Source organism: Barbus barbus (genome assembly GCF_936440315.1).
Source record: "Barbus barbus genome assembly, chromosome: 3".
Classification (NCBI taxonomy): Eukaryota; Metazoa; Chordata; class Actinopteri; order Cypriniformes; family Cyprinidae; genus Barbus; species Barbus barbus.
This window is the reverse complement of record NC_136731.1, coordinates 21,140,800-21,153,953: the sequence shown is the minus strand read 5'-3', so window position 1 is coordinate 21,153,953 and position 13,154 is coordinate 21,140,800. Positions and strand designations below refer to the sequence as shown.

At 39.4% G+C, this 13,154-nt stretch overlaps 1 protein-coding gene and 1 pseudogene across 2 annotated transcripts in view; one reads left to right on the top strand and one right to left on the bottom strand.

Moving 5' to 3' along the window:
- Nucleotides 1-242: 242 nt before the first annotated feature.
- On the top strand, nucleotides 243-836 carry LOC306845978 (RING finger protein 222-like; the record flags this gene model as incomplete). The annotated part of the gene is made up of 1 exon (XM_079379009.1): nucleotides 243-836. One exon carries the CDS (start codon nucleotides 243-245, stop codon nucleotides 834-836), a length of 594 nt encoding a protein of 197 aa, XP_079235135.1.
- Nucleotides 837-7,805: 6,969 nt separating this feature from the next.
- The window catches only part of LOC306847055 (rho GTPase-activating protein 44-like), a 70,211-nt pseudogene continuing 64,862 nt past the window's right edge, over nucleotides 7,806-13,154 (bottom strand). The window contains exon 22 of the transcript in view: nucleotides 7,806-7,963. The product of the transcript in view is annotated as a rho GTPase-activating protein 44-like (transcript). The remainder of the gene's footprint in view (nucleotides 7,964-13,154) is intronic.

Genomic DNA, 13,154 nt, shown 5'->3' with positions numbered 1-13,154 from the left:
ATATATATATATATAAAACACACCAAACAAACGACACTAATACTTGTATACATTGAACCGGTTCTAGTTTCTTCTCTCTAGTTCAGATCTAGTTTTTCAACATTTCTGGCGTGACTGCGGCTGTGTCGTCACGGTGTCCGCATGTTATCTCACGGGAGTATCAGTTACCTGTGCCAGAGTGCGTGAGTGTTCCCGCGGGCTGCTGTTTACTAGTCGAGGGGATCCAGGTGGACCGGAGAGACATGGACGAGGAGGCTCAGGACAGCGAGTGTCCGGTGTGTTACGAGAATCTTTCGGACAGCACCAGGACGCTCAGCTGCGGGCATCACTTCTGCCATGACTGCTTAGTACGAACTCTGCTGAACACCAGCCTGAACGGATCCATTAAACGGGACAATATCGTCTGCCCCGTCTGCAGACACCTGACATTCATCACAAAGCGCCACGGATTCACAGTCTCAGCGGTTGAAGCCAAAAGGATCGGAAAGACACTGGAAGTACCACCTCTGCCCTCTCCTGTATTCCCTGTTGGCTCTCACACCGGAGGTCTTGGCTGTTTCTGCAGGTGTCTGAGGAGCATTTCATCATGTAGACTATGTAGACGAAAACTCATCTGTCCTAAAGACGCTTCAGAGGTGTTCATCATCAGTGAGCTGGGTCGACCCATGAGAGAGGGTGATGTTATTGATTTTGGGACAACTTCAGCCATGCAGCAGCACTACAGGAGCAATGGACAGAGGCTTTGCACCATCTCCTGCTGTCTTCTGATCCTAATGATCACGTTCACCTTACTGGCTCTGGTGGCTGCCACACTTCCTTGGGTTTTGTTGGCGTAAAGTTGTCCAGAGCTGCTTCTATGTGGTACCTCGTGTAAGATAAATCACTTTAAGACTAGTATGTATGATTATTAAGTCTTACCTTCGCACGTGTTACTGAATACGAGATGTTTCACAAGACAATGAATGTTTTATGAAGAACAGACGGTTATTGTGAGATCTTTTCCAAGGTTTGTTCTGACATGTCTTGTGGGGAGGCATATGGAGGTGGTTTCCTTACAAAACAGTTAAATATATAGTGTTACTTTGTGTTTTGTTCTGGATCGGAATGCACTAAGCTGTTAGTAAAAACGAGTTGATCTTGAACCTGCCACGCTCATCGAGTTACTGTGAGGAGACTGGGCCATTTAAACGTGAAGAAGAAAATATGAGCTGGTCGTCTGGTTGTCACTTGATCTTGTAGAAACAAGATGGGATTCAGTTACAACTACCATGGACACAGCAAGCTTGAGAACAGAGGACGGGGAAGGGTGTGATGAGGCTTGAGCTTTTCTCTATGGCTTGCATTGCCAGGAAGGAATGAAGCACACCCTTGCTTGTCCAGAAATTCTTGTCACACGGGCTAGCAAATTCTTTAGCTAGTTCCAGCCCTTAATTGACTAATACCTCACATTCTGCACAAGTTGACAGTCATTACTTGATTGGAGGGTGTTTCTGTGACGTACCTGTACAGCAATGCTATCTCAATGCACTTCAGAATCGTATGTGTGTGTTTGTAGTTCACCCCGAGGTCAGTTATATTGCTCAGAGATTGCTCAAGTGATGTAACGGATTAATGGATTGCTCAGTTTGAAGTATCAATTTGTCCCAAATTTTTTTCCGTAAGTCTTTTGGTGAAAGGCACACCAATGAGACGTGCGGTAAAGGTGCAGTCATTTCAATGGACCCTTTTCACAGACTGTGATGATGCATTTCCATAGTTAAAAGAGTACAACTATTTTTTTATTAATAAAAAAAAAAAAAAATAGCTACATGAAACGCTATATTTTGTGTTAAACTACCTTGCCATTAAATTACAGAAAATTAGTTAGAGACGCTGTTGTTTCTAAAATGTGCCACTGCACCACAAAACCAGTCATAAGGGTCCATTTTTTTAAAATTGAGATTTATACATCATCTGAAAGCTGAATAAATACGCTTTCCATTGATGTATGGTTTGTTAGGATCGGACAATATGAGATATTGGCTGAGATACAACTATTTGAAAATCTGGAATCTGAGGGTGCAAAAAAATTATATATATATATATATATTGAGAAAATCTCCTTTTATAGTTGTCCAATTTAAATTCTTAGCAATGCATATTACTAATCAACAGACTTCTGTATGAGCGTTTTGCCTGCGAAATATTACAGAAATGGCGCTAATATGACTGCACATGAAGAGTATAGAGCTATAAAATGAATATGGATTACATAGCCCAGATCATTAGGTTTTGGAAGTATTAGATGAAACAAACAAACTTGAGTTAATAATAAAATACCTGACTTTTACACATACAGTATTCAGTCTTTTGCTGACGTACAATATAAAGCTGTAAAATGAATGTGGACAATCTTCCAATGGTCAACATAATTTGAAATGTTTGAGTTTATATTGAGATAATCACCAGACTTCATTTTCAAACACCTAGCTTTTCACTCTCTTTTTTTTTTTCTAAAAACATAAATGATGATCAAGATCCTGTCTCCCCTTATATCATTTCAGGATGTAGACATTGTCATTACAGCAGTTTGAGGTGAACAATACACAAGAAAACCAAACCAAACCAAAAGTATTACAAATGTAGAGTTTAATATATATCTATGTATTTCTGACATTCTGATAAGGACTGCGGCAGGCTTCACAGTACAGACTGTTCTTCCACTGATATGCTAAGCTGAGGAGGGTGGTTTACAGGCAGATTTGTACATTAGTTTGGTAAGCGGGGGGGAAAAGGGCTGTACATTGTTGGACAATGTGCACTGAACAACTTGTCACCTTTGAATCACCTGTTCACACATCCCTGGTTCATTGTTGACTCCCTTTATTATCTGGTAATGCTTTAAACGAACACACATGTGATTTTCTAAAGGGAATAATGAAATGCATGCTTTGTCACTCCAAACTGCTGGTTTTCACAAGATGATGTAAATGGGTGATGTAGTAACCTAAATGTTCAAAACAGATGATTGAGAAAAAGCTTCAGGTCAGTTTGTCACTGTTATAACGTTGTGGCTTCTTTGTATCATTAGATCTTTTTGAACATATCATTTCATGTTGAAAATGTCAGATAAATTAAGAAATAAATGTATGAGTACAAATTATGTCCTTGTTATAGGTGCATTAGATGACTGTTTTATTTGACAAATCCCATTTTGAAAAGAACCTTTGTATTATAATTGCAAATGATTTGTACTATCATTTTCTTGAATCAAGCAAGTAATAAGAGAAATTTTAAAATCAAATCTGTTTGACTCATTATTAGGCCTGCATGGAATCTGTGCCTGCAGATATCTTTGTGGATTTCTTCCCTTTACATGTTGGTTCAACATCAATTTTGACTTGTATGAAAATGCTTACAGTGCTCAATAAGAATTGAACACATTTCCCATTTAGATTCTGTAGTGATTTCCCATGATTTCAGAGCACAAAATGCAGTGAAAAGCATCACAACAACAGGTCCAGGTCAGGGCATTTCACTCCAAAATCGAAAGAAAAAAATCATATAAAATCTAAATTGCAATATTTATGACTATCAAGATTTATTTTTTTTATTTTTTTTGGCATTACATTAAAAATGACTGTTATACAATTTTTTTTTTTTTTTTTTAAAACAACGTATTCTGATAATACAAGCACAATTTAAATATATTAGAATTTTTTTTATTTTATTAATGACATTTGGGAATGATATTGTGCTTAATCATCATGGAAATCATTTGATTTAATAATTTAGACTAATATAAGCTTCTTGTTCTTTAAATAAAACATAATTTCTCGATTGTTTCTTCTGATTTTGGGTTGATACGTGACCTGTGCAGATTCTGTGTGGGTCAAATCATCAGTTATGTATGTACAATTCATCAGGTTAAAAAAGTTCCATCGTGGCTATTACATACATTCTGTTTTGACCAATTTCTTGAACAAACTGGATATAAATATTAAACATCGTCACCTGTAAATTAAGGCATGAATCTAATAACCTTAGCTTACAAATCACATTAAGATAACATATACCTGTGCCTTTTCAACTTCGAAAAGCATGTGATAACAGATGCAATATTGAACCAGAATGAGAATGCATGTACATACTGCATAAAACCCTCCCACGTCTTCATTAACAACAACATAAGCATTCATTATGAGCGCTAACAGAGAGAGATGAGGATAAAGAAAATAAACCATGCGTCTATTGTAGCTGCTATAAGGCCTTTACTCTAGTGCACTTCCAAGTAAAGGCAAAATCACATTCAGTCAGCACACTCAAACAGACACCACTGCCTCCTCACAGAACACTGCGGGAAACGGCACAGACAGAACCTCACGTACGCACGAAACTCGCCGTTAGCTTCAGGTTATAAATACTGAATGTGAGGGCACTTGCAATTATCATTGTGTAATCACTACAACTATAACTCAGTCACCAATAATCATTAGACTATATTTCATCAAGAACACACACTGAGGCATATCACAGATTTCAGCAAAAAAAGTCCTTTAGTCCCTGACGTACACTAATGCGTATTCAAAGAGAGAAATACAAGCCATGGCTATCCATCGTTGGAAGTACAGTCCTTCGTATTAGAACAGAGACGGTTCGCTGTGCCCATTCCTTCCACGGGACAGAAGTGAGCTAATGTTTGTTTGACCTTAATAAAGTCCTGCGCTTTTTGTACAAGTTCAGACAAGAGAAATTGCAGCATCCAGTAGTCTCGTAGTGTTGTATACCCATGAAACAAATGTGCCATGTCAGTGTGGCATCAGACTATGTGTCTGGGGAAAAGCAATACGACTTTGAAGGATCTTTAGGGCCTGATATCTTTGAGATGACATTTCCAAATGATCCCTGCCAAGTTATAAAATCTGTATTTTTCCATTGATTTTATGGCGAGGTATGCTATACAGTGCCCCTAAAAAGTATGCAGACACATAGCTCATGTGATGAATGACATCATACATCCACTAAAAGCGATACCAGTTGACTACAAGTAATTGGACGAAATCACTAGATCTAATATAGATCTAATAGAGAAGCTCTAATATCATTATTTTGGAAGATTCCACACATCACAACTTTTTAGGGCCACTGTATTTTCATTGATATAATCTACCAGTTTTTATACAAGAGTAAGACTGAACATTTGTTGTATGATTACTGTAATCTGTCGACTTCATATATTTTCTAATAAGAGTACTGTAAGTAGCTATACAGTTTATGCTGTTGATTAAGGCTGTTATTGATGAGGTCGGTTTAGGGATAAAATCTCTCTTGGGAGTAACTCTACCTAAACTTCTGCCACGTCTGCATTCATATTTAAACATCTAGTTCATGGCATACAAAAGTGCAAAAAACTCACTTGCTATGTGAACCTGACAAAAAGTGTTCAGGGACAAAATAATACTTAGAACATTATTTCTATACAAGATAAATATGGCATGTCACATTTATGAATATATAATTCATATTTGCCTTTACATTTGTCCTCTCGTTGACATTAATCTACACATCTTTATATACAGTACTGGTATATACAGAAGGGATAGTGTGGCACTGCGTTTGAAGCACTTTGGAGGGCATATGAGTGCAGAAAGACAACAGAAAATGCAAGGCAGTGCATTGGAACAGAACCAATAGTTGATCTCAGTAGTGGCTGCCAAAAGTATTTTATGAAACATTTGCAGGAAAGTGTTTGCAGTGACCCTTTTTAGCACAAGCACTGTTTCTGTTTTGCAGGTAAAGGGTGAAGAATTGAGATTTCCAGGGTTCCCACAATTTCTGACCAGTGAATTTCCATGAACAGATTTCCAGGATAAGGATTTTGAAATATCATTATCATTATATAGAGATCGCAAACTCGCAACAAAATAAGAAACTTCAGAGCAGAAAAAAAAAAAAAAAAAAAAAAAAAATATATATATATATATATATATATATATATATATATATATATATATACAAAATTCCATGATTTGTTAGAGGGATTTTAAAATTTTCCATGACACTATTGAAATTCCCTGATAGTTTCCATGACTTTGGGAACCCTGGATTTCGTATCTTGCTTCCATGTACTGCATTATATTGTATTGGCTCTTTAAGAAAATGCACTTTACTGCAGCAGTTATCACTGTGTTACTGTATTAAGTGTGTTTCAGAAAGTTCTGACGATGTTCTGCCACAGATAAACGCACATATCAAAATGATACAGCAAATTGATTGACTCCCTGCTAAGCCCCGCCCCCTCAGTTTCTATTGCTGACTCAAACAACCTTGACTGAATCCACCGCAGGAATGAATTGTACATTTCAGGCCCTGTCCCAAATGGCACCCTAAACCCATGTGGCCTTCCTCTGAGTCCGCACTTTCGTGACAATAACCGCTTTGACTGCATTTGATTTCTCAGAGCACCCTTCTGAATGCTAAAATGATGAACGGGACACGCTACAGTCTCATGGACCTAACGAACATGCGCATGCGGCGGCCACTGTAAGTCTATAAGACCGCAAGTGCACATGAAGTGTTCCATTTGGGACAGGGCCTCAGTTTACCATTCTACATGTTCAGGACGCATTATTCAGTTTACCTTATGCAATTCCCAACTTCTAAGATTTGGAAAAGGGGGGAAAACTTTATCTCTCTTTTTTGAGGCAATATTTACTTTTATTTGGCAGGCGCTTTTATCCAAAGCAACTTGTGTTCAACCCAGCAGGCACAGGACGTCAATATAACGTCAGGTTGATGTTGGACATGACATCAGACAGATGTTGCAGTACTGGACATCAAATTAACATTGACATTAGACGTTAAATTGACATTGACTTTTGGTCACCTGACATTGCAACTGAAATTTAACCAAATATGTGCCTGCAGGGAAGGTACATATTTACATTTTATCAGGTCTTGGTCTCCCCGGGAATCGTACCCATGACCTTGGCATTGCTAGAGCTGTGCTCTACTGTTTGAGCCATAGGCAACAAGGGTTTAATGTATTCTCTGATAAATGTTTTAAATGTAATTTTACAAAATTATTTAAACACACAGTCTGTCCATAGATCTACCTTAGAAATGAGCACTTGTCTGATAATATAATGGGCATCAACAGTTGCTAAGGCCAGATTGGTCAGTAGCACTTTAAGGCGGGACTTAGCAAAAGGTCAGCTGAATTGGATTGCTAAAGCAGTGATTAGTGTAGGTTAGACAGACTGAGAATGAAAGAAAGAAAGAAAGAAAGAAAGAAAGAAAGAAAGAAAACCTCAGCATTGCAAAATTAGACTTAAACATGCTATATGCCACCAAGTCATCTATAAAGAGCATAGCATGGACCCTGTAGGGAAAACGAAGACGGCCTACTCTCATACCATGAGGGTGCGTCTCAGTTCAAAGCCTCCAGCAAGACAAAGTGTATGAGGTTCCTTTAAAGTCAGCAGACCGCTCCCTATGTGCATTGTATTGTAATTGCAGCTCTGATAAGGCAGAAATAAAAACATCCCAATCTAACGAAACCAACACAACAACAAAATGAAACAGACAGAATCGTTCAGAGAGAAACAGGAATCAGAACACAAAACTCCAGGTTCCTCCAGTGGCAATTTGAACGAAATCCATTCTGATGCTTTTTTTATGGCACCTGTTGTGTGGCTGGCATCTTATCGAGTCTCTCATGTAGTATCCGTGACTGAGGGCTTGGCCAAGGTGGGGTTCCAGTTGGGCCTCAGCAGGAGTGGATGCGTTCTGGGTGAAGCTGGCATGCTGCTGGGTGGGCTCAGGGGTCATAGCGTCGTGCTTTGGCCCTCCTCTTCGGACACGGACTCCCCCTCCGGAGAGCTGACTGCAGCAAAGGAGATCCGACATGGGACCACCCTGAACTCGTCCAACAGACTGTCCAGATTGACGTTGATGGAGGGAATTTCCAAACTGAAGAAATCTGCTATAGGATCATGCAAATGAGAGTGATGGCCACGAAAGTGAAGCGACAACACAAGTTTACAGTACAGAGAGAAACGATGGAAATGGCGATGATGAGGATGTTGAAAATGACACAAGGAGAGAGAGAGCAAAAAGCAAATTCAGTTCCCAGACCACTGTTAGAGGCGAAGTCAGCGAAGGGTGTTGAAAGTGTGTTGCAGCAGGAGAGGGGCACATCAGATTGTTTCCTGGCATTCTGCACAGGGATTCTGTTACACTGAGCCATTGGGGAGGAAGGTGAAATATCGGTTTCATTTGAAATGATACCTGTCCTGCCTCAGTGCAAAATCTCTCTCATTTAAAATATAAAAGTACTACATAAAGCTTTTTGCAGTTTTTCAGAAAGTAACAACAATAGAATCAACAGTTCACCACAATCAGTGCTGGGGAATGTTACTTTGATAGTAATGCGTTACATGTACGATGCTCCTAAAAAAGTAACTAACTTGATTACATTGTTACCTTTTATGAAAAGCAACGTGATATTTTTGTGTTATTTCGTCCAGGCGTCAATTAGCCAAGGCACTCTGTCTTCTGGAATGGTGGTTTCCTGCTAGGCTTGTCGATATTTTTAGATAATTTTGCTGTCAAAAAGTATTTGTCCCTGACATGATTTGCCTACAACAACAAATATAGCATGAAACCATATTTATGGATGTTTAAATGTCACACAAAGACAACTGTTTTTACATCAGAATTACAATTTCATTTCACACAATGCATTACACCTGTGTCTGTTTGTAAAATGCTTGTTACAGACTTTAAGGTGGCTTTAGTATGCTATTTATCCACAACAGAATTTAACCACGTGAAGACACTTTACACAAGTAATTATCTGTATCAGATAATTAACAGAAAAGTAACATTAATTATTATTTATGTGCCATCACTGTTACTTATGCGCTGTTAGCATTACGTGTTTACGTAATGTTCGCCAAACAACACTAAACCTGTTACATGTTAGAAAACGTACCGCAGCTTAAATGTAAAAAGTAACGTTACTTTACTTAATACTCGACAAAAAATATGCACACATAGCATTATGTTACTTATTACGTGTGTTACTTGTAATGTGTGTTACTTGTAACGCGTTACCCCCAACACTGACCACAATGAACACAATACTCCACACATGGACAACAAGATGGGTGCAAATTGAAGGTGGTAACATTAAGAACCTTTTCAGTGAACTATGTGGATTGGTGGACTGTATCTGATTGTGATGACCTCCCCTGTGTAAGAATGAGATGGACGCGAGATGGTGTAGTCACAACTGTGGTGGGGCGGAGAGTTGTACTGTCGTCCTGCGATGGACTCAACTCAAAGCGAGTTTGGTTGGGGTTTACCTGGGCCCACCTATGTGTTGGTGGGGAAATTGGGAGGGGGAATGGATCATGATGTGAGATCAGGGCCGGAGGCGTTGAGATGGACTTCATAAGCGACGACGTTGGCAAATGTGTGATGTTGCTTGGAAAAGTAAGGCTGTAAGCCATGCATAGACCAGTCTCACACCATGCACAGACTACACTGACAGAATGAAGAAGCAAAGGACAGCCCTGCAACTGGGAGAGAATGACAGAGCCGGAGAAGGAAGTGTTACGGTATGAGACAGAGAGCAAGGCTGCGGTAGAGGCCCCAGATTCAGCCACAGCACCAGGCCAGATGGTGTGAGATGAGGCTATGGCACGGGCACAGCAGGTTCTGGCTTACCCTAAATGTCCCCTAAATGTCCCAGCCCACACTCAGTCCCTGGCCTCACACAGCTGCAAGGTGCACAACGATGACAGGGGATAAAAGAGTCATACATCAATCAGTGCTCAGGAGAATGACTGACAGACACGCCTCACACGAGAGAACATACAATCAGTGCCATACAGCGGGCCACTGGAATGATACAAAGACCACAAAACCTTTAGAGAAACAGTCTCACACTAAAGCTGAGAAAATAACTATATGGCTCATACTGAACTTCAAAGATGAAGTGTGTAATTCTTTGCATGTTAAAATGGTTCATTCTTGGTCAGTCTCATGTAGCCAGACTGGTCAACATAGCAGTTTGTAACTTGACCAACCGAAGTTCAATTTGTTTGTATTTTGTTGTTTAGAGGCAACTTTATTAGAAAACTTGGTGGTAAATATGACTGCACCTTCAGTCCTGAAAGTTGAATGTAAAGTTAACAAATCAATTGGATTTGGTGATTTTTAGCAAGCGCTTGCTAATTTTTTCCGAGTGACAAATTTGAATCCCTTCCGAAATCCATGTGGGAAAATCATTCACCCTCATGTGTAATTCCTGAAATGTGAGTACACAACATGTACTCCTGAAAGTTGAAAGCAAAGCTACCCGTAAATTTGAAGTTGACGATTTTCAGCAAGTGCTTGCCCATGGGATTTCAAGTTTTCCTTTCTCTTTGGAGTGTTACAAGCTGTTCGTGCATAGATAAGATCCCTAAAGTTGCAAAGACTAAAGTCTCAAACCCAAAGAGATATTCTTTATAAAAGTTAAGACTTGTCCATGCCTTCCTAAAACGGCTCATTTAAACACACCCCCACATGTCTACGTCACAGTGTGGGAAGCTTTGCAAAACACTGCCCAAATGTATAAGCAAAGAAAGAGGGCGTGATTTTTATTCTCGCAGTAGTATTTTTGCTGCCGCCAGTGCCATGTCCTGGAGAAGCTGTTTCGTTGTGAAAGTGAAAGTACTTTGTTTGGGCTTCCAAAAGAGGACACAACTACAAATCAGTGGTTAAGTTGTATTTACAACACTGTTCCAGAACAGTTCAACCCAAATATTAGAGTGTGTGCAGCGCATTTTACAGGAGGACCATTTCCTGAACCTGGAAGAGTAGCCTACAATGCCAACTGTTTCTATAAAGTGGGGCAATTCCAACTTTGCCAGGACAGTCTAGCGCTTCTGACTCACAGCCTGTAAGTATGTTTTCATATTTAAAGAATTTGCCACTGACTATTCAAACGCGAGTTTGAGCAATGTAAAGGCAGTGTAAAGTGTAGAGTAACGCTTGTTGCTTGTCATTTCTCTGATTACAAATGCAGACATGGTAATGTTTACTGAGCGCGATGCAACGCGACACGTAAAAAGACAGTATAAGTCATTATAATCAGTAATTATGTCCCCACTGGAAGCAACAAATGCCTCGTTTATAGTGGGTTTTATTGTTTTGGTCTCATCTCGCCGGGACACGGCATCACAATACAGTGAGGGGCGTAACATTTCCGTCTCACGCTTGAGGTATTCTGCCAATCACAACGCACTGGATAGCTGGCCAAATAGAGCGCACCTCGCTTCTCAGAATGATGAGCTTTGTAAAAATCGACACGTTTCAGAAAGGCGGAGCATAGAGCATATTTTTTAACCTTAAGTCATATAAACACATAACATTACACCAAATAATGTTCTTTTTAGCAACATCATATGACCCCTTTAAACCCTTTGCGAAATCTGCATCTGAATATCTCTCACCTGGATATTCCTGACCGCATGGATTCTTATTGAAACGACTGGACCCATGAAAATTCCCTGAACAATGGTAAATGTGACTGTACCTGTACCCCTAAAACTTGAAAGTAAAGCTAATCAGTCAAATTTTTAGTTAATTTTCAGCAAGTTCCTGCCAATTTTTTCATGCAACCAATTTGTGTTCCCTATGAAATTTGTGCTTGGAAAAAAATTCACTTTCATGTGTGATTCCTATTCTTATTAAAATGACTGAATTTCACCTGCTAAACCATGGTAAATATGACCGCACCTTCAATCCCTGAAAGCTGAATGTAAAGCTAGCCAATCTAATTGTAGTCGAAGATTTTCAGCAAGTACTTGCCAATTTTTACTCTTTTTTTAAAGTCGGCATGAAACGGAAGTAGCGATTGTCTTTTTTCTCTACTGTTATATCTATCCGAGTGAAACGGCATCTGAAAGGGCGGGACTGGATTTCGTCCTTCGAGAATTGATTGGATCATTGAAAGTTGGGGCGTTGCTAACAAAATGGAGGCAGATCTGAATGCCAGTTTGCAGTTAGTTGTGGGGGGGATTTCTCTTCACTGGATTCACCGCCGACACCCTAGCATCCTAGCCAGGGGCGGACTGGCCATCTGGCAGACCGGGCATTTTCCCGCTGGGCCGACATACTTTTTGGGCCAGGCATATACACCTTCTCATACCATATTTGTCTGATCGGCCCATAAAACTCTTAGCAGCCTATAGTTTTTCTGCCTAAAGAGTTGACGTCGATGTGGTCTTTGCGGCTGTTTAATGTATTTGTCAAAAAAAGTCGGTTTAGGATTTTTTTTCCCCCAGACAGACCGGCCCATGAGACATTTAATCAGCAGCCCATTGGTTATTTTCTTAATTGACATTGGGCTGACCCAATCACATCTTTAAACAACTCCTCTCTCGCTCTCTCGCTCTCTCTCTCTCTCTCTCTCTCTCTCACACACACACACACACACAGTGGTGTATTGTAACGAAATAATACTTCATTACAGTACTTAAGTAGGCTACAGATACTCCCAAAAAATACTTGAGTTTTTATATTTCAGCCAACTTTTACTCCGATACATTTCCCTGAAGCATATTCGTTACTTTCAACAAAATAGTCAGAAGAACACAGACTGCAGGAAAGCAGATTTGAGAATCAGTGGTCTGGCGTTTGTAAGTTAGAACAGCTTTGCTCATCTGCAAACCGTGCAAACAAGTGCGCACAATCGCGGATGATTCATTTTATACTCAAAGTGGAGTCTGGGGTGTGTGATATACAGTATATCTTCTGCAATAATAGAGTAAGTGTTGTTGTAATGATGTGTGATCTGCATTATCAAGTAGGCTATATCATCAAATCACACACAGAGTGCACACACTTGATTTATTAATGTATTAAAAAATTCCAGGCACTCTAAATTGTAGACGGCAAAAATGCTTCTTTATGCTTTTTATATTTATATAATATAGTTAACTTCTAAATTTTGCACATATCACCTGGACTATATCTATATCACACAAAGAGTACCGTTTTTCTGCAGATATCAGCAACACATTTAATAATCATTTCATACAAGTCCAGTAAGCAATAAGTGACCTACATTTTAGACTTATTGCTTATTTTTGCTAAATTTTGCCAAAGAAAATAGTTCCAAA